We start from the raw sequence: 20,824 nt of genomic DNA, 5'->3' as shown, positions 1-20,824 counted from the left end.
GTGTGTGTGTGTGTGTGTGTGTGTGTGTGTGTGTAGGATGCAGTGTGCTGCATATTGCCTGAGGACAGTATCCTGTCACGCTCATCAATTTGCTTTCAGTCCTGCAGGTGCACAACGCTTCTGCTAATCTTTTCATGATAACTGCTATACCAAACTGTATATCTGTAGAGATGTGTGTGTGTGCGTGTGCGTGTGCGTGTGCGTGTGCGTGTGTGTGTGTGTGTGTGTGTGATAGAACAGAAAGAGAGAGGACATGACAGACAAACTCCAAAGGCAAAGACACAATAAACTGGAAACAGAGAGAATATTGAATATTCAATTCAATTCAACCCGAGTCCCAGCGGGCTGGTGGCCAGCAACGCTAACTCTGCTAGCTAGCTGCTACCTGAAGAAAACGGCAGCAGCCGGGGTGTTTGATCCTAACAAACTTTCTGTTGCTCTTTGTTGTTGCTGCAGCAGTAGTAACAGACAGTTTGCTGATCTGGCGGGGGAGTCTGGTGGTCCAGGATCAGACCATTGGGGATCAGACTCCCGGCGCTGGTTGTAGCAGCTAGCTAGCAGCTAGCCACCCGGTGCTGTGGTTTGTGCTGTCTCTGGTCAGTCTCCAGCTCTCCTCTCAGCGGCGGAGAGTGAGACGGAGGGACTAGCTAGTTGCTAAGCTAAAGTACCATTTAAAAAAAAAAAATATATATATATATACATTACAGGGCTGTATAAAGATGTACTCAGTTATGACAAAATATGTTTACTGGGATTTAAAAGGCCTAAGGTCCCGCAACAGTGGATCTTAAGCCAAGAACCAGAAATTGAGTTTGAGATTTTGTTTTAGTTTATTACTGAGATGGTGTTTTTTTTGTTCCACCTGACTTCACTAGTTTTTCCCTGAGAAGAATACTGTATGTTATACACCTATCCATCTGTCCGTCCTCAGACTCACCACTTATACCAGCCCCAATGAAAATAGACGTTAAATTAAATCCTTGAGGCTCATATCACACGATACCAGTTGTGTGAAGGGATGCGTGTCAGTGTTTACCAACCCTCACAAATGGCAAACAAGCATGGCAGAATTGTGTGTGTGTGTGTGTGTGTGTGTGTGTGTGTGTGTGTGTGTGTGTGTGGATAGAGCAGCTGCTACTCTCTGGGCGTCTCCTAGGACCACAGCAGGTCTCTGAATGTTTGTGTTGTTTGTTGTATGTGTGTATGTGTGTGTGTGTGTGTGTGTGTGTGTGTGTGTGTGTGTGTGTGTGTGTGTGTGTGTGTGTGTGTGTGTGTGTGTGCGTGTTTGCTTAGAGAGGCATATGAAGGACACTTCAATGAGACGGGCAACAAAACCATCAGACAAAGGCCTGCATAACACACATACAAAGTTACATTTAGAGGAATGTTCTTTCGACATTTCCTCTTTATTTAACTCTTTAAAGTAACGTGGCCTCCAAAAATGTTGTGAAATTAGCGTGATCTTTTAAAATGTTAATGTTTTCCTCTTTCTGATTTTGGTATCGGGGACCAGTCACATGTCTGGAGATTAGCTGAAATTTCGCCTGGACCTAAAACAACTTTCCATGCATTAAACTGAGAGATGTCATAGCAAAGGGGGCTGCCCGTGGACAGCCACCCATGCAAGCAGATGGCGGTTCGGTACCTTGCTCAAGGGCACCTCAGGAAGTGAACTGGCATCTCTCCAGCTACCAGTCCACACTCCGTACTTGGTCCATACAGAGAATTGAACCCGCAAACCTCCAGTTCCCAACGTATACTGACTGACATGCGGCACAAGGACAGGACAGATAAGTTTGGGAAAAGATTGTGGGTGGGGTTACAAAATGTGTTTCTGTGAGATGCAGGACAAGAATGGGACACGAACTCCGGTCTCCTGGGTGAAAGTCCTGTGTTGTTTGACCCATCCAGCACCCCAACCAACCTTCTTACGCGGCATTTCGGTCTTTCATACTACTCACTACCATTGTCGCACTTAATACTATGTCATCTTACAGCGCCGCGGTCACGCTGCTGCTCTGCCCGGTGCGTTCCATACATATGCTTTTTGCGTCGTATCTGACGCCGAGAGCCACTGTCCAAGCGTCGGAGCGAGAACGGGTTGGACACAACAAACTCTTTGAACTCACTATCCAGATGAAAACGTGCTTAACCACTGCATTGCCTTGCAATGTTGCTAGTGCACGCTATGTGGTGTCTAAATATTTTGCACTTTTTTGCTGTAAAATGCATTTGTGGCAGCAGCCGCTGGGCATTTAATAGCCCATGTTGTCTGCCTTGGTGAGGTTTTATTCTGCTGTTGAAGAAGTGTTAGGTCATTTAATTTGTGCAGTTTAATAATGCTTTTTGCCCATGCCGCGGTGTCCATGACATTTTGATTTATTGTTGGACATTTTCGTCTCTTCTCTGGTTAATACTAGTAGTAAGGCTAAACTGATTTATAATCAGTTGTGTGTACAGGCTGCAAAGTGCTGTACAGAAATAGAATTAACTGTTGGTTTGGACATAAGAGGTCATGTTGCTGATATATGTGTACAGCACTGTATTAGCATTGACATTTCATGCAATTTATTTTATAGCCTAAAGGCCTTACCCCAACCAACCTTCCCTTCAAAAATGTATGCGTTTACTCAATTTACAGTAACTGACCTACTTTTGCTTTTATTTTAGTATGTTTTTACACAAGTACTTTTACTTTTTCTTGAGTAAAATCTGTCTAAAGTAACAGTACTTTTACTTGAGTAGCCAACAATATTCTAGTACTCTTTCCATCTCTGCTAATTACAAGGAAAATAGAAAAGGTTTTCACATGTTACCCTTTCAATTAATTAATTCCAATCCAATTAATTGCTGGTGTAACCTCGAGATTAATTTCGTGCACAGCAGAGCAGCTGAACATGCAAAAATGTCAAACGTGTGTAAGCTTACAACTTGACATATATGGAGATTAATAACAAGATCATATAATACATATCCTATAATGAATGAGTGATGAAACTGATCATTTGTGTTTTAGTAAAGCACTTCCCTTAAGGAAATTCCTTCCAACGCACTTTAACTTAAATAACAGCTCCAGACTATTGTCTGTATTTGCCCTGTATTTATTATAATAATGATAACCCCTAAACTGAGCTCAAACCCTGTAACTACAGCCAACCAAATATAGGTGTTTGCCAAGTGACTGTTGTAGGGCTGCTCGATTATGGAGAAAAATCATAATAACAATTATTTTAGTCAATAATGAAATCCTGATTATTTAACAAAATTACTCATTGAGTTTTGGAAAGTTGTTGCATTTATTGAACTTAAAACAGTGAAACAGTTTAACAAATCAACCGTGAAAACACCTTGAACTGTGACATTTACCTTAAAGTGCTCATATTGTGCTTTTTGGCTTTTCCCCTTTACTTTATTGTGTTATATATCTATTTTGTGCATGTAATAGGTTTACAAAGTGAAAAAGTCCAAAGTGCCCACCAAAGGGACTTACCATCTCCAACAGAAAACACTGTTCACAAACTGCTCCAAACAGCTCTATTGTAGTCCAGCCTTTACTTCAGAGACCAACGTGGTCACTTTGTAACACACGTTATAATGCTCGCCTAGCTGCTAGCATGGCACGCCCTCATACTCTGCTTCTGACTGGCTAGTAGTCCTTACCTAGCTACTGTCAGGACACGCCCTCATACTCTGCTTCTGACTGGCTAGTAGTCCTTACCTAGCTACTGTCAGGACACGCCTTCATACTCTGCTTCTGACTGGCTAGTAGTCCTTACCTAGGTACTGTCAGGACACGCCCTCATACTCTGCTTCTGACTGGCTAGTAGTCCTTACCTAGCTACTGTCAGGACACGCCTTCATACTCTGCTCCTGACTGGCTAGTAGTCCTTACCTAGGTACTGTCAGGGGACGCCCTCATACTCAGCTTCTGACTGGCTAGTAGTCCTTAGGTACTGTCAGGACACGCCTTCATACTCTGCTTCTGACTAGCTAGTAGTCCTTATCTAGGTACTGTCAGGACACGCCCTCATACTCTGCTTCTGACTGGCTAGTAGTCCTTACCTAGCTACTGTCAGGGCACGCCCTCATACTCTGCTTCTGACGGGCTAGTAGTCCTTACCTAGGTACTGCACATGTGCGACTCCCAACAAAGATGGGATAGAAGTGAGATGTCTCACTCTGTAGCTAAAACAGAGAGACACAGGGTGAAAAGAGGAGCTGCAGCAATGTGCAGTACAACAAAAATATGGTGTTTTTTAAAAATTAAACCATGTGAACCTATTCTGATATAACCTCTAAATACAATTATGAACCTGAACATGAGCATGATATGAGCACTTTAATCCTTTTCCCGTTGAACTTTTTGAATTCCCCTAGTCAAAATAAAAGTCTACTTGCAAAATGTAACGTGCAAAATAATATTTTTCTCGATTACATTGCCTTTGTGATCAAAATCAAAATTGCGATCAAAATTGGATTAATTGCACAGCCCTATGCTGTGGTAAGGATGCTGCAGAAGTGCTGCTCTACGTACTTTAGAGGTAGTCTAAATGGCCAACAGGTCCGAGTGCAGCCTGTAGATTTACTCACAGAACGTAAAAAGTGGCTCATGGCATTTCTAACACAAAGTGAATGTTGATTCCAATACATGTTTTCAGGTCAAGTGTGGTCCATGTTCCTCATGCTGTCATTGTCTCAGAGCTGTGCTTCCCTCTAGTGTTGAACATCTGTCTGCAACCGATACAAACACATCTGAATAGAATGGACTAGTTAGTGACAAAACAAGCAAAAACTGCAATTTTTCTAAAGAGTATCATGAAAAGCAATATTTGAGGTTTTGATCTAACCTGTTTTGGGTGTTTTTTTGTCTTGGTTTGGCTGCTCTGTTTAGCTTTTTTTCTTGCAGGATAATTAGTTCCAAATGGAGGCCATTGTTGTAAAAAGAAATCTCAATGTGGGTTAAATATCTGACGTTTAGGATCTAAAGTGCGTCCCTCGGCTCAGTGTATTGTTCTGATGTTTGTGCTGTTAGCTCTCGCCGCTCAAGGTCAGGAAGCGTTCCTATTCAGGGCTTTATCATTAGACTAGGCGATGAGCTCTGACAATGGCTCGGAGACAGATCGATTCACCTGGCCGCGGCTCTTTCACTCGCTGCTCTCTCAATCAATATTCCCTGTCAGACTCAGCACGAGCTCAGCACGTCCCGTCTGCTCTGCTCGGGCTCTGACTGAAGGCCAGAGGAGGAAAAGATAAGTGTTTTTTTTTTTTACTTCATGAAACGTAAGTTAGCAAATATATCAGGCTGAATTGAATGCGTGTAATGCCTTCATACACTCTGGAGAAAGTATATGTTGAAAGATTAAAGACAAGACTACGGCTTTGTGGGGTCATGCAGGTTCAAATTGTGGTCAAAGTGTGGTCTTGACAACTGGTGTAGTCTAATGTATTGTAGTGAGTATACTGTACTGTATAGAAATATTGGCCAGAATCTGCATTTGGGGGAGTGGGGGCCATATCATAGTGGGGGGGTCAGGGTGTCCTTGTGTTGGCAAATTTTATTTTAACCATTATTGATTAATGATTTTGACCATTTGTTTAAAGATTGTTTTGAACCTCCACATAATCCTGTTCCTTCCTCTTAGACTCTTAAAGACCAGAATGGGACAGCTGCTGCCATGAACTCTCAGCCTAGTAGTTTTATTTTTAAGAAACTCTAGCTTCTCATTTTTGTTGTCTTTTTGCTTAGATAGAAGTGGAGAAGGCCGATGACTGTTTACGACAGTGAGAACTACGTAGGTTTCTGTCTCCTGAGATAAACTGTTGTTTAGGCTAATGTTAAGAACAGAGAGCAAAGGGGAAGGTGAGACAATGGTTTGACTGTTAATTATGTCCTCTTTTCAACTATGGCCATGCTAAAGATATTTGGAGAGGGGTGGCTTAACAGAGTTTCTTCACTATATGATGTGTGGATGTTTAGATTTTAGGTTAGAAAGACATTTTCAGTTGTGCTGCCTGTACCTTTGAAACTGTGTTTCTCCATTTGCAAATGTAAATAAATACTCAAAGACCAAACTTTGGTTTAATTCTCAAACAGTCGTTATTCGTTTTGATTTTATCATGAATATCACTAACGCTGTTGCTTCAAGGAAAACTTCCACCACATCCTCCCCAGGGAAGTTTTGAGCATCAACAACTTCATTTCCTGTATTCGGATACACTTTTATGCACCAATTTACAGTGTAAATCCCTTTATTTAGCCTATGTAAAGAAGAAAAACACAGATGACAGTTACAAATATAATGGAAAGTATGTTGTGGTGGGTCATTGGGCATTTTTAAGTGGGTATATGGAAATCCTGGAGCTTTCTTAGTGGGTATACTGTGGGTATACAAGGCCTGCCTTGTTGCACGATCCATATTTTCTTCAAAACTTGACATTGTTCAGCGTGTAGCTCGCTAGCTTGAAGTTTGCTGTTTGTTTCCCGAACCGATGGGAGTTGGAGAACGCCGACACACAGAGAGAGCGGAAATGGAGGGACACCCGGCTCGATGTCAGGCAGTTATCCTGGAAATGTACATCCGTTGATCCAGACTAGTGTTGATGTGACGCTTAGATGCCACCATGTGTTGTTGGTTCTGGTCTATTCATGGAGCTCATTGACAATAGAAAAAAAACATGATAATTATGCCAGACTTATACCACAAATGTTTCAAGATTAGTTTGGTTGCCTACAAATTAGACGGGAAATAGTCTCAAACTATTTTTAATCACAGAATGTATTGCATCATATTCTGTTTCTTTGCATTCTTACAGTAGAACAGCTTCAGTTCTGTTTTTGATTGTTTTTAGAGCTTTGGTGTCTAATTGCTCTGACTTCAGCCTTTCTGCCCCCACAAAGGAAAAAAGCCTGTGTGGGAAATGCTGCTGTGTGTGTGTGTGTGTGTGTGTGTGTGTGTGTGTGTGTGTGTGTGTGTGTGTGTGTGTGTGTGTGTGTGTGTGTGTGTGTGTGTGTGTGTGTGTGTGTGTGTGTCCGTAGCTTATGTGTAGGGATTAAAGACAGTCGACAACAGAATCAATGTGTTTTCTTTTGACATGCCCGAGCAGGATGACGCCTCGTTGCCCGGGGACCTCCACCGGCTGTCTGCTCTGTCTGTGAACTGAACCTCAAACAATGTTATCTCCTTCGCTCTGTCTCTCTTTGCCTCTGTCTGATTCTTTATCTCTTCATATTGCTCTGTTGCCACCACCCCCCTCTTAAATTACAATCATTTTTTAGATTTCTGGCTCTGGCTCTCTCAATTAGTTCCCCTAATTTGGTTCCTTCAGGTAAACAATAGGCCTACGTGTGGCAAATGTGGCTTTTACGTGTATATATTGTGCAGGAGTGGAGTCTGTGCTTCATGGCAGGAAATAAAGAAAGGCCTTCTTATTCCCAGGGGGGGATTTGCTTTTCAGGTGTTTATTGTGATAGACAGCAGATGAGTGAAAATTACATTTTCCTTACCAATGATACCTGAGAGCTTAAGGGAAGGGAACAGTTCAATTTAGCCGAGAAAATGTTACTGTGAGTGGGGTACCGGGTACCCTGAGGTCCCGGTCGTTTAAAAGGCCAACCCTTATTTTATTTTATTCCACTTCCTATTCATTTATTCTCATTTCTTATGATTTTATTTATTTTAATTTAACTGTACTTACTTTTCTGTCTTTATGCTGCTGCAACACCTGAATTGTGTGAAGTGTGTGTGTGTATATAGTCTTGGGTTGCTCATTAAACCTGTGGGGGATCACAGTAAAAAAATGGCAGGCCATATGCAGCTTTTCAAGGTCACAGGAACACACATACACACACACACACACACACACACACACACACACACACACACACACACACACACACACACACACACACACACACACACACACACACACACACACTTTCAAGGTCCACATGCCGCCTTGACCACAGATTATCTTTGCTAAGAAGCTCCAACAAACAAAGGTAGTACTGAAGTAACCTTTAAGGAGACCAAGCCAACCTTAGTTATTTTCTTATTAATGAATCATCTTTTATATTACAGTAACTGGACAAAGACATTCTCAAATTATAGACATAGTGGCCACATGGTGTTTACAGTTCTGTCCACCATAGTGTCTTCAGATTGTTTTCTAGATGTTTAGCTGCCTTCCCAGCCCGTCCTCACCCAGAAAACGACTGTATGGGTCGATTATTCAAAGAGCTCGTAACGATTACAATTGCGTTTTTTGCTAGGCGGCGACCTCCTGTGCCTGTAGTAATTAATGCGAAAGCAAACGAAGAAGTGAGGTGACAAAGTATAAGAGCACCAAATTCTGCATTAAGAGCCAGGTAGGGGTGGGAATCACCAGAGGCCTCACAAAACAAACACAGGACTTTTACTCAGAAGGCCGGGGCTCATGTCCCTTGTGAAACGAAAAGAAGGATGATAAGCGGATGACGATGGATGGACGGATGGACACAATAACATCCGTGACTTCCTCATTTTAGTAGTTTTACGTGACTCCTTTTAAACCAATCCCTGATGTAAGTATTTTTGGTGCCTAAACTTAACTAGTTTTGTATCCCAACGTGTACTACGTGTTTAAAACTGTGCCCATCATTTCAAACAGAACGGTCACTTGATTAAACCGCCACCACGTCGGGATTTGGGAGTCTTTGGAAATCCACCTATAATGTTGTTTAGGTATGAGGATGCGTTAGCCTCACCGGACTTCCAGAGCAACAATAATGGTAGCAACTACAATAGTTACAAATGTAAGATTTAGTTCAGTGGCAGATGCAAACAAAACAATGGTCCGTTAGAACCGTTATCTGCTGAAGAGCACTGCTTAAACATGGTCAGGTACATTTTTTACCTTCATATTTTCTCCTCGACAGTGTTCTACCTATATGTAAACTATTCATCCAGTGCTCCATCAATACTCTGCATCCCGAGACAGTTGCAAACCTCAAAAGGCAGATTCCTTTAAAGGTCCAGTGTGTTTAGTTCATTATCAAAATCGGTGTTGCCCGTTCACAAACTTGTCCTTTGTCATGAATATTTACCACCACCATCAATTCCAAGTATTCCTTTTGGCTTGAAATTTTACATTTGCATTCGCATGACCTGGGGTAGACGCTGGGGGGACATACAGGACATACTGCTCCGCCTTTCGCGTTTTCGCTGTCACATGATAAACTCACAGGTGCTGCTAATGCTGCTAACGGGTATCGTAGCTTTCCGGCCCCGGCAAGTTTGAAGAAGGAAACATGGAGGACCACACGTATTCAAAATCCAAATTTCAGGAATAGGAGTCTTCTTTTTCTTTGCCCAGAAAAAGAAAAAGGATATTGAAAAGAGCAAGAGACCGGCTTTTTGAAGCGTGAAGGCTACCGTAGCTGTAATACCTACTTTGAACTGCGTGGTGCGAGAGAGTTGATTGCGATATACAGTATTATCTCAATGTTAGATGGGAGAAATTCCTACCTGGACCTTTAAATTGTTGCTTTTGAAAGGTAAAAAAGATATACTATATATAATACAAACATATATATATATATATATATATATATATATATATATATATATATACATATATATATATATATATATATATATGTGTGTGTGTGTGTATGTATGTATATTTAACACTTATCACCATCCTAAAGCTTTTTCTCTTTCTTTAAAAATAAATCCTGGTGGTACTGCAGAGTAAGAGTGGGGATGGAGGGAGCAAGAGCGAGGGAACAGAGCCAAATAAAGAGGAGGGGAGTGGACAAACAGAGGAAGCAAAAGAGGAAAGTCAGGCAAGGAGAAGAGCTTTGGGGTTATGGGAGGATGGAGAGTGCTGAGATGGGATCTGGCCCGACTGCGTGGTTCTGTGTCACTTGAAGGTCTTTTTCCATCAGCTGCCAGCGTCCTGTAGAGAGAAACCTGCTGATGGCAGGAAGATCCTCTCAGCTGGGTCAAAGTTAGCTCCACATGTTTCCTCCGAGGCCTGTTAAGGACCGGGAAGAGCACTGACGGCTGATACCATCAGAGAGCAATCTAGTGTGAAAACGGAGCTCTTTAGCAACCACCGTAGTGTTAGAATGCAGGTCAGATTATTAGACTGGAGATAATGGATTAGAGGGCCTGTGAAATGCAACGACTGTTAAATGTAACAAGCCGGTCTGATCAAACATTGTGAAATAGTACGAACTGTAACATGCAGATTTTTTTTATCACTGCAAATTCTGCCTATACTAACTTCACCTTGTAATAAAAACGTAATTTTCTTCACCCTTCAATCGTATCCTGCAAAAAAATACTTTTTTTGAATTTTTTGTTATGTTCAGTTAAAATGTATAGCTAAACATTAAGATTAAAGAAGAATGTCAGCTTTTATAAGCTGCATGATTGACGCTAGAATTGATAGTTCGGAGCCGGCTATCTTTCATGAACAATTTGTACATATACTGTAGCTAGGAAAAGTAATGCATAGGAATGAATGTGTATTCCACGTGTTTATAATTATAACTGTATGCAGCACAGTGACTGCTGATGTATAATAGCGGGAAGTTCCGCGTAGGGAGGATGATGATGGTGAAATGCACCACGCCACCTGGAAGATATCAGTTGGCAAGATGAATCCATAGCTTATGATCAGGACCAGCCTCAGCACATGTATTATCAAAAGTAAACATCGTCATCTAGTGGTTATCACAGCACACTACAAGGACTGCTGTAGATCAGAGGGGAAAGACCTGTGGCAAAGATCGGATACTCGGTGAGAGTTAGGGTAATAACAGGAAGTCAGTTATTTATCTTTGGCCTCTGATTTGGCAGTTGTGGGGCAGAGGCGTTTCCAGTGGTGAGTCAAGTGGGGTGGCAAAGGGGGGGACCAATAATCAGTCAAGGGGGGACCTGGGGATATTTTTATCAGAATACAGAATGGAAAATCTGCTTAGAAATATTGGATAGAACAACATAATGCAATTCTGCTAAATAAAACATCACATTCATTATTAGTTTCACTTGTTTTGATTTTAAACAAATTGTACCTGCGTGAAGCTGGCACCCCATATCATCCAAAAAATATAAAAAACTGCTATTCGTTTGTGTTGGTTTGTGCCGTAAAAATTATCGTTTGTGCCGTTACATTTTCTGGCCAGTGACGTCACCCAGCCCCCCATTAATGTCCAAATCTCCAACAAAACGGTCTCAATCGTTTGTGCTGATTTGTGCTGTTAAAAGAAACATTTGTGCTACTTCAGTTTTTACGTCATCAGGCTTTAATGGTTACACAGCTACTGTTTGCGCTGCAAAGGCTTCGGACACCAGCCATCACTCCCATTAACGGCACAAATCAGCACAAACGTAGCACAAACAATTGAGAGATTCGGACATTAATGTAGGGCTGGGTGATGTCACTGGCCAGAAAATGTAAAGTTGAATTATTTAAAACCCTTAACAGCACAAACAATCATTTTTACGGCACAAACCGGCACAAACAAATAGCAGTGTTTTTAATAATTTTTGGATGACATGGGGGGCCAGCTTCACGCAGGTCTGGTTCCATGGTATCAGAATTTTGGATAGTCATCATGGAAACATTCATTGGTCACGTGACAAGGGCTGGGAAGATTGGCAGAACAGGCAGCCAAGGGACAGTACTCTGATCCAATGGAAATCACAATTGTCAGATTGACAGCACTCTAACCCAATGGATTGGGAAAGGCACCGGGGGGGGGGGGGGATACAATCATATTTCAGGAGGGGCAGGTGCCACCCCGTGCCCCCCCTCTAGCCCTGCCTCTGTTGAGGGGGGCCACAGTGTCAGACTTCAATGTATCCTCATACACCAGTTCGTATGATATCTCACAAAAAGTTATGCACAATTTCTTTTTCGTTATTCTACGAATGTCCAGCAACACGAGCACTCAGTTCACCTGCGCAAGCCCCTTAAGTGCAGAACCTGCTTTGGCAACACAAGTAGTTGGTTAGGTTTCAGAAAAGAAGGTAAGGAATATCAAAAACAAAGGCAACAGTTGTTTCTGGAGTTGTCCAAATATGATGCGTATCAAATGATTAAATATGTACAGTACAGGCCAAAAGTTTGGACACATCTTCTCATTCAATGTGTTTCTTTATTTTCATGACTATTTACATTGTAAGATTCTCACTGAAGGCATCAAAATTATGAATGAACACATATGGAATTATGTACTTAACAAAAAAGTGTGAAATAACTGAAAACATGTCTTATATTTTAGATTCCTCAAAGTAGCCACCCTTTGCTTTTTTGATAACTCTGCAAACCCTTGGTGTTCTCCCAATGAGCTTCATGAGGTAGTCACCTGAAATGGTTTTACCTTCACAGGTGTGCTTTGTCAGGGTTAATTAGTGGAATTTTTTCCCTTATTAATAAAAAAGCAAAGGGTGGCTACTTTGAAGAATCTAAAATATAAGACATGTTTTCAGTTATTTCACACTTTTTTGTTAAGTACATAATTCCATATGTGTTCATTCATAGTTTTGATGCCTTCAGTGAGAATCTACAATGTAAATAGTCATGAAAATCAAAAGGAAACGCATTGAATGAGGTGTGTCCAAACTTTTGGCCTGTACGGTAGGAACAGGAGTGAAAAATGTCAGAAAAACTAGGTGGAAACGGGTGTGGTGTATATTGAAAAGACTGGCTTGATTCAAGGTTTTGAATGCAACTGTTGACCTTTTTATATCATGAACACCTAAACACAGAAACAGAAAGGGATTTTGTTTTCCATAAATCTTGTATTTATATTTGACGAAGGGCCTGGTTGACACCAGACCCTTCTCAGTTGTAACTGAGAGTGGGTCTGGGGAAGGTACTGTAGAAATATATTGGGTTCAGAATAAGAATGTCCTGTAGCCTGGGATGGCCTCGCTGACTCCTCCTGTCTGGCATGTGTGAGATAAGACGGGTTCAAATTTAGTGGAGCAAAAGTGCTCCTGATTTGTTTAATAGACAATTGGAACAGAATGCACCTAATGAAATATCTTAAAGGAACAGACAATCTTTAGGCCATGAGAGAAGAAGAGAAGAAGAGAATGAGAGCGATCCCAAGGCTAGCGCGCAACTTCGCTATCTTCTCGGAGACAGAAAGTCTGAGTGATAGCCAACCAATTGGCGGCCCAGACGCAATGACAGGAGGAGGAACCTGAAGATGAATAAAAGAATAGGGAAAAGGAAGGTCCAGTGTCAGACCCGGAGAGACTTTGTTGGTGGCTAGGGTGAGAAAGTCTTGAAGGAGCAGCTGATCCATATGCATATGAAATATCTGTTTGCAATATCATTTTACAAAGGATTGTTAAAGTTTAACTGAACGAATCCTGAGTATTCATTTCCTGGTCTGCTTTTCAACAAACACATAATTAAAGGGGAAAACCTCGAGAAGTGACCGGTGGAGTCAAAAAGACTCTGGCCTTTTGAGCCGGAGTAGAATCGGTCACATCTTTTCCTACAGTACATTCACAGCCCATTTCGAAAGGAGTGTCACCAACGGATGCCGCTCAAATGCCTCTGGGAGCAATTGGATAGTCCTTCAACCAATCAGACCAACGATCCGGGTGACGTAGCAGCGACAGCGGCATTAACGGGTTGCTGCGCTTCAGGTGGCCGTCATGTTGAATGTTGAATGGAAACTATCGTCATCGTGTAAAGCCCGCCTCAATGGTTGTGACTGGTGCCTCGATTTGGAAAAATTGGAAATGGGCTTGAATGGGCTCTTGGCCAGACTAAAATCTCAAATTTGCCGGAAGTTCGTCAGGGTTTTCCCAGGCTAATTTGATGAAAGTCTCGAGTTCAAATGTTTTGCAGTTTTAGTTCAAGTGAAGCAAATGCCAGCTCTGGAAAATCTCAGCTCCTTTATGGCTCCAACCAGCGATACACTAGCCTCGTGAGATCGTCCTGATCTCGTGAGCTCCAGTTTTCCACTCGCTGTTCAGTCTGGCATCTTGAGATAGAGAAAATTTGGAGCCATTCGTCAAACGACTGGGCCAATCAGCGTTGGTTTTGAGGTGGGTTAGGTGGTGATAGACAGATGGTTTATCCAATCAGCTAACCAGTATTTTCAGCCAGCGGTAGCCCTAATTCTGTTAGCCGCTCGCTAATGCTTTTTTCTCTTGGATCCTTCTTTTGGAATATGGTCCGGGAACCTGAAATGGTGCCTTTTATTCCTAAATTCTCGTTACACAAACGGCAAATCTCCTTTAACGACATGTTGCTTGCTTGCTGAGCTAACGAGCTATGCTTTGCCTGCAGCAGCAGGGGCGGGCTTGTGGTTGTATTTTCATACGCTTCGTGGATCTGATTGGTTGATTTGGCCCGTCTATCACCAACATAAAGTACAGGCCAAAAGTTTGGACACACCTTCTCATTCAATGCGTTTCCTTTTTATTTTCATGACTATTTACATTGTAGATTCTCACTGAAGGCATCAAAACTATGAATGAACACATATGGAATTATGTACTTAACAAAAAAGTGTGAAATAACTGAAAACATGTCTTATATTTTAGATTCTTCAAAGTAGCCACCCTTCGCTTTTTTATTAATAAGGGAAATAATTCCACTAATTAACCCTGACAAAGCACACCTGTGAAGGTAAAACCATTTCAGGTGACTACCTCATGAAGCTCATTGAGAGAACACCAAGGGTTTGCAGAGTTATCAAAAAAAGCAAAGGGTGGCTACTTTGAAGAATCTAAAATATAAGACATGTTTTCAGTTATTTCACACTTTTTTGTTAAGTACATAATTCCATATGTGTTCATTCATAGTTTTGATGCCTTCAGTGAGAATCTACAATGTAAATAGTCATGAAAATTAAGAAACACATTGAATGAGAAGGTGTGTCCAAACTTTTGGCCTGTACTGTAGGTGATAGACAGATGGTTCAAAAGTTGTCCAACGGAAAGTTCCCAGATGGATATGCCGAGCAAATGCAAAGCAATCCGTCTGGCGGAGTCAGGTTAGCGATACACGGCTTTAACAATGAACAGATCTCTTCCTGCAACAGCTCACCTTTGAGGAACGTTTGCATAAGACACTCCTCAGTGCTCCATACAAACAAAGTTCAAACTTTGCTCGAATGCAATCAACATTGTATTTATCTGTGTAAACCTACAGTACATTAAATATGCTGAAATTATATTAAAGTGTTATATAGCCCTTGAGTCAATAATACAGTTAGGGAGATTGAACCGTGGGCTGTCTGCCCGCAAGGCTTTAGTACCTAAATGAAGCAATGATTGCTTGAGGCCACTTATTACAACAAATATGATGTGTATGAATATGATGTATAAAAAATATCATTTATTGATTCCAACATATCATCCATGTAAATATAATTGGCTGTAACAGTCAGTCATAACAATCACATTAACTCTGCATTCATAAATACATGATTCATATAATAATACATCATTCAGCACGGTTCTTAGACACAAACACGTTAACAAATTTAACATTCTCATATAGCACATAGGTCATTAACAACCATTCTGTCAGTAATGCAGGAAAAAAAAAATCATTTAACCATCTCCCATATATGTGTGACTGTGTGTGTGTTTAGCCTAGCTTAGCATGAAGACAGGAAGCAAAGAAACTGCAAGCATGCCATTTTGTTACTTCAAATGTGTTTTAAATACCATTTATATAGGGTTGTAAAATATTTGACAAATTCCTACAGTATGTAGCTAATTGTTTCACTCATTGCCAGATTATGGATGTGATTCTGTAATAGACAGACAAAGTTATTTTGTCTGTACTTTTTTGAGCATTTTTAAGAATCAGCAATTCAGCTATTTACTGATTTTGACATGTTAATGTTTTTTTATTTTGTAGCCTAAAGGTGTTCTTTAATTTCTTGGGGCTATTGTCTAAAATCATCATCATCATCATCATATAAAATAACTCTTGCCCGTTTACATCTTAACTGACCTACTACCGTTTACACACAAATAAGTTTACTGGAAATTTCTTTAAAGCTATAATGCGTAGTTTCTGTCGCCCCCATGAGGAATTCTAAGTAAGTCGGCTCGTCCACATGATACAAGCCTTTCGTGATCGCACACCGCCCCCACCCCTCCTCCTCCACGTAGTTGCTAGTAGCCAAGGATGATATGGAGGAGTAAAAAAAAACCTGATGGTAATTATCTTGACTTGAGTTTCTGCGCGCAAAAGTCGCCGTACGCCACAATATTCTGAACACAACCATGCTGAGAAATCCAGAGAAAGTTGTGTGGAGCTGATAGTCTTAATTAGCTTTGTAACAACTCCTTTGGCAATGGCTTGAATGTATTGGCTAGTAACTTTCCCCGCCAAAGTTCATTTCTACCCACATTTGGCAGGTTGGCGGGTGTCAATTTAAAGCCCTGTTTGTGGGTGAAAAGAGCTGCTGTCCAGAACCCAACTTCCCACATGGTAGAGGAGCTCTGGGTACCAGTGGATGCCCTCCGTTTGGTACACACTGCTGAGCTCTTTCACCATCCCGACCAGGGACAAGAATGAGCGCCATAGCCGGACTGGCACAAAAACCCAGTGTGCAAGGTCATGATCCTCAACCACCGCGTAGCAAGATGCCAAAACCCAGTCAACTATGATGGTTCCGTGAGATGTTACGGGTGCATAAGACCCTCGATATTTCTCCACATGAATTCTTGTCACTCTTGCAGGGATGAGGTGGTCCGGACGGTCATTCCCAACAACAAGAAGCCACTGTCCTAATTTTACATTACTGGAGAACACGGCCCTAATGTCGCTGCTGTTGGTGCCGTTGTTGTTGCTCATAACAAAGACGAGGTGAGCTGCAGTCAGTGTCAGTCTGCAGCGTGGCTCTTCAGTCTCCAGGACGTGGAACTCTCTCATAATCTGCTCGTCCTGATCCATAAACATTAGAAAGTCACTAGGAACAAGATTTCCTTGTTGGTCAGTGGCCAGCACCTTGTCCCCCACCTGGAGCTCCTTCAATGGTTTAGTCCTTCCATCTGACAGGATCACGATGGACGAACCAGGGAAGCAACCTCCAGACTTAGCTGCCACCGAGTTTTCTGCAAGTGGCAACAGCAACACACTAGAGTTGATGAATAGGTTTAGTAAGAACTATAAACATGCTGAATTAATGAGTGGGTTACTATAAATGCTGAGGTAAAAACCTAAAACAACCTAATACAAAGTGTAGTCCGACCATGTTTATGAGCAAAAGTGCTTATATGTGTACTAAATGGCCACACTCGGAGGGGCGAAAAACCTGTCCTCATGGAGAGCAGAGGGAAACATGTATTGTGCAAATTAGAGATGTTTCGATACATGAACTTGCATATCGGCCGACACAGAGTCCTGATCCAATACAAGTGCGTAAAATAATTATATTCAGTATACTGTATATATACCGGTCAAAAGTTTGGGGTCACTTAGAAATTTCCATTCCACTCCATTACAGACAGAATACCAGCTGAGATCAGTTGCAATGTTTTGTTTAACAAGGGCAGCAGTTTTCAGATTACATTATGTGTTTACATAATTGCAAAAGGGTTCTCCAATGTTTTCTCGGTTAGCCTTTTAAAATGCTATCAGATTAGCAAACAGAATGTGCCTTTGGAACATTGGATGAATGGTTGCTGATAATGGCCAATGTAGATATTGCATTAAAGATCAGCCACTTCTTTCTACAACAGTCGAGAACCCTTTTGCAATTATGTAAGCACATAATGTAATCTGAAAACTGCTGCCCTGATTAAAATAACAATGCAACTGATCTCAGCTGGTATTCTGTCTGGAATGGAGTGGAATGGAAATTTCTAAGTGACTTCAAACTATTGACCAGTAGTGTATTTTATTATGTTTTAAAGCTGTATACTATTAACCCTGTGTGATATGGTTTATATCATTGCTGTGGGGCCTGACTCAGGTTAAACCATAAACATAAAACATATAACTCTCCATTGGGTTGGACAACTTTTACTGTCTACTTAAACAGTCATAATGAAAAACAAACATAGCCTGAATAAACTACTTTAAGGTTGATTATTTTCAGGGCTTCATATTAGGTGGCATGGGATCAGTTCATAGTTTGGCATACTCGCTGATGCCGATACCGATACCACTATTTTAGGCAGTGTCGGAGGCATTTCCAATACTGGTATCAGCAACTTTTGTGCAAACAGGGTTGCTGGTGCACACTATCAGACTGAATACTTTGCCCTTTACATTGTTTCATTCAGTGATATGTTTTAAAAAAAATTGCACTCAGTGTAAAAGAGCTGTAAGTCACGCTAATGGGACTGTGTGTATAAATATTATATGTTATGACAGATTTTGTCCACCCACCTGCTTTCACAGAGCAGTGGATGTGGGCTTTGGACTCATAGTATACCCAGTCGAAGCCCGCCTCCACAGCCAGCCTGGACAGCATGCCGTACTTGCTCTTGTCCCGGTCTGAGGTGGTGATGTCCACCGCCCTGCCCTCATAGTGTAGAGACTCGTCAGAATGATGGCCGTCCTCATCCCAGCCTTCCGTGACTCGAAGTTTAACACCGGGCCACTGATTCATGACTGAAATAGCCAAAGAGTTCAGTTTGTCTTTACACCTCTGAAAAGGGAAGAGACATGTCATGTTCAGATCATCGACATCACAGATATCAGCAACTAACTCGGTGACAAGTTGTCATAAAGTGTAATGACCCATCAGCTCTCTCACTGTAAACATAGGCTATTATTATTATTATTTTGAAAACATGCTGATTTGTATGAATACTATTTGGTCATGGCTTTGATGTGGGCATTTAGCTTTGGTGTGTGGTCATTTTGGCTACATCTTCTTTTTGAATGTTGGTACCCATGATATTGCACAGCCACAGTTCACCAGTCTATGGATTGGACTGACATTCACAGCCAAAGACAATGTAGAGATGTCAGTTCCCTGACCTGCATGTCAGCAAACCTAAGAAAGTTCATTTCCAAGAAGAAAATAAATAAAGTGACGAAAGATTAATGTAAGACTCCAATCATTTTATATTTAGCCTACTGTTCAACTCTCTCTCTCTCTCTCTCTCTCTCTCTCTCATTGATCAGCGTTAATTACAAGGTTGTAATAATTTAGGGTATTTGGGGTGAAACCTTAACCAATATCCATCTTTTATTTTGTCTGTCGCATGTAAAGACAAGAGCAGCTAAGTCTACTGAAACCTGAATGTTGTCATATAATGTCACGGCGATCCAACAAATCTGAGAAATCTGCCGATTTGGACCTGGCTGCTGACAGACCAACATATCTTTCACTTCCGAGTCCCCCGCAAAACGAAAGAAGCTGTAATCTCATCACATCACATCACACACACACACACACACACACACACACACACAAATTTAAACTCTAAACGCGCTGTACACCAGACATCACGGTTCACCGGCAAGAGAGAGAGAGAGAGAGAGAGAGAGAGAGAGAGAGAGAGAGAGAGAGAGAGAGAGTGATGCGCTCTCGTGCCGCTTCACGTCCCACATTCATCTTCCCATAGCGGCGAAATCAATTCCAACAAAATAAAAACTGAAACAGGTAGCCTATTGTCACTTACTTGTGTCATGAGTCGGTCCGCGTTGGTGTTTTCCTCATCCTTAAAAATAATATCGGGGTTGTAGCTGGGAGTCAGGTCCTTGAACCTGTCCGAGTTGCGCGTGATCTTGCCCTCGCACTTGCCGCTGGCCCCCAGGGTTTTCTCCGCCACGTTGGGGATGAACTGTTTGAGCGCCAGCGGCGTCAGCTTCTTGGGGTGCCTCCGCTTCCCGTGTCCCCTGCCCGGTCCGCAGCCCGAGCCGACGGACGTCAGCAGCAGGAAGAGGGTCGCCGACAGCATCACTCTCATCAGGACCATCTTTTGGTCTACCTGGACAGTCCTGCAGCCTTGGATCCCGCTAGCTCACCCACTTCAATAGGAGCGGTGCAGGTGCCATAACTACCCTATAGGTCCGTCTGACTGACTGTCCATCTCTCTCTCTCTCTCGTTCTCTCTCTCTCTTTCTCTCACTCTCTCACACACACACACACACACACACACACACACACACACACACTCACACCCCTTCTATATAGGCCTATTCTTTATTTATTCAATTAACTTTTTATGAAATTATGAAGTATTATTATTTAATGTGATCTTGACTGAATATTTTTGACTTTTAGTTAACTGTTGGCTTATTATATGTGCCTGCCTGGCATTATGTGCCTGGCAGGCACATATAATTGTTATGCAAATGTGTTCTTTCCTTCAGCTATCAGGCTACTAAACACAAGCTGTTGATGCGTCCCTGTTGTCACTGGCATGATTGTTGTCGTTAGTTATGTATTTATGTTATCTACATGGACGCGACAGACTGTAAAAATGAATTGCCCCTTGCGGATTAATAAAGTATTCAGCATCTGTGTTAATATGGAGTCTAAAGATAATCAGCCTGTAAAATATTCATCAGTAGAACATATACTTCCCTCAAACCTAGGAAAGAAGGGCACACCACAGTGTACTCAATGGTAGCTGCTAATATTGACGAGTTGAGCTCAAGGATGAAAACATTATATCTCCAGTTTGGGGCATGTTCATGTTTTTCAGTAGCCTGATAAGCCAGACCCACAAATTACATTTGCTGCTTCTAAGGCACGTCTAGATTTCTAGGAGAGTTTTTCCAGTGAGTTGAAGAAGAAAAAAACAGGAAGAAAATAGGCTACAAAAATGTCAGTAAAGCAGACTAATGGTATTGTCAGAGGTTTTGGAAAGGTTGAGATTTTACCTGA

General features: G+C 41.7%; 1 protein-coding gene across 1 annotated transcript; it reads right to left on the bottom strand.

Annotated features, from left to right (window-relative positions):
* Positions 1–16,300: 16,300 nt before the first annotated feature.
* Positions 16,301–20,037, bottom strand: shhb (sonic hedgehog signaling molecule b). The gene is made up of 3 exons (XM_028593568.1): positions 19,614–20,037; positions 18,370–18,631; positions 16,301–17,090 (listed from the first exon to the last, which is right to left on the bottom strand). The coding sequence occupies exons 1-3, from the start codon at positions 19,908–19,910 to the stop codon at positions 16,408–16,410; spliced, it is 1,242 nt and encodes a 413-aa protein (XP_028449369.1). The 5' UTR covers positions 19,911–20,037; the 3' UTR covers positions 16,301–16,407.
* Between the last annotated feature and the right edge of the window lie 787 nt (positions 20,038–20,824).

The sequence above is a fragment of the Perca flavescens genome, chromosome 12 (assembly GCF_004354835.1).
Source record: "Perca flavescens isolate YP-PL-M2 chromosome 12, PFLA_1.0, whole genome shotgun sequence".
NCBI lineage: Eukaryota > Metazoa > Chordata > Actinopteri > Perciformes > Percidae > Perca > Perca flavescens.
This window is presented reverse-complemented; position numbering and strand designations above follow the sequence as displayed.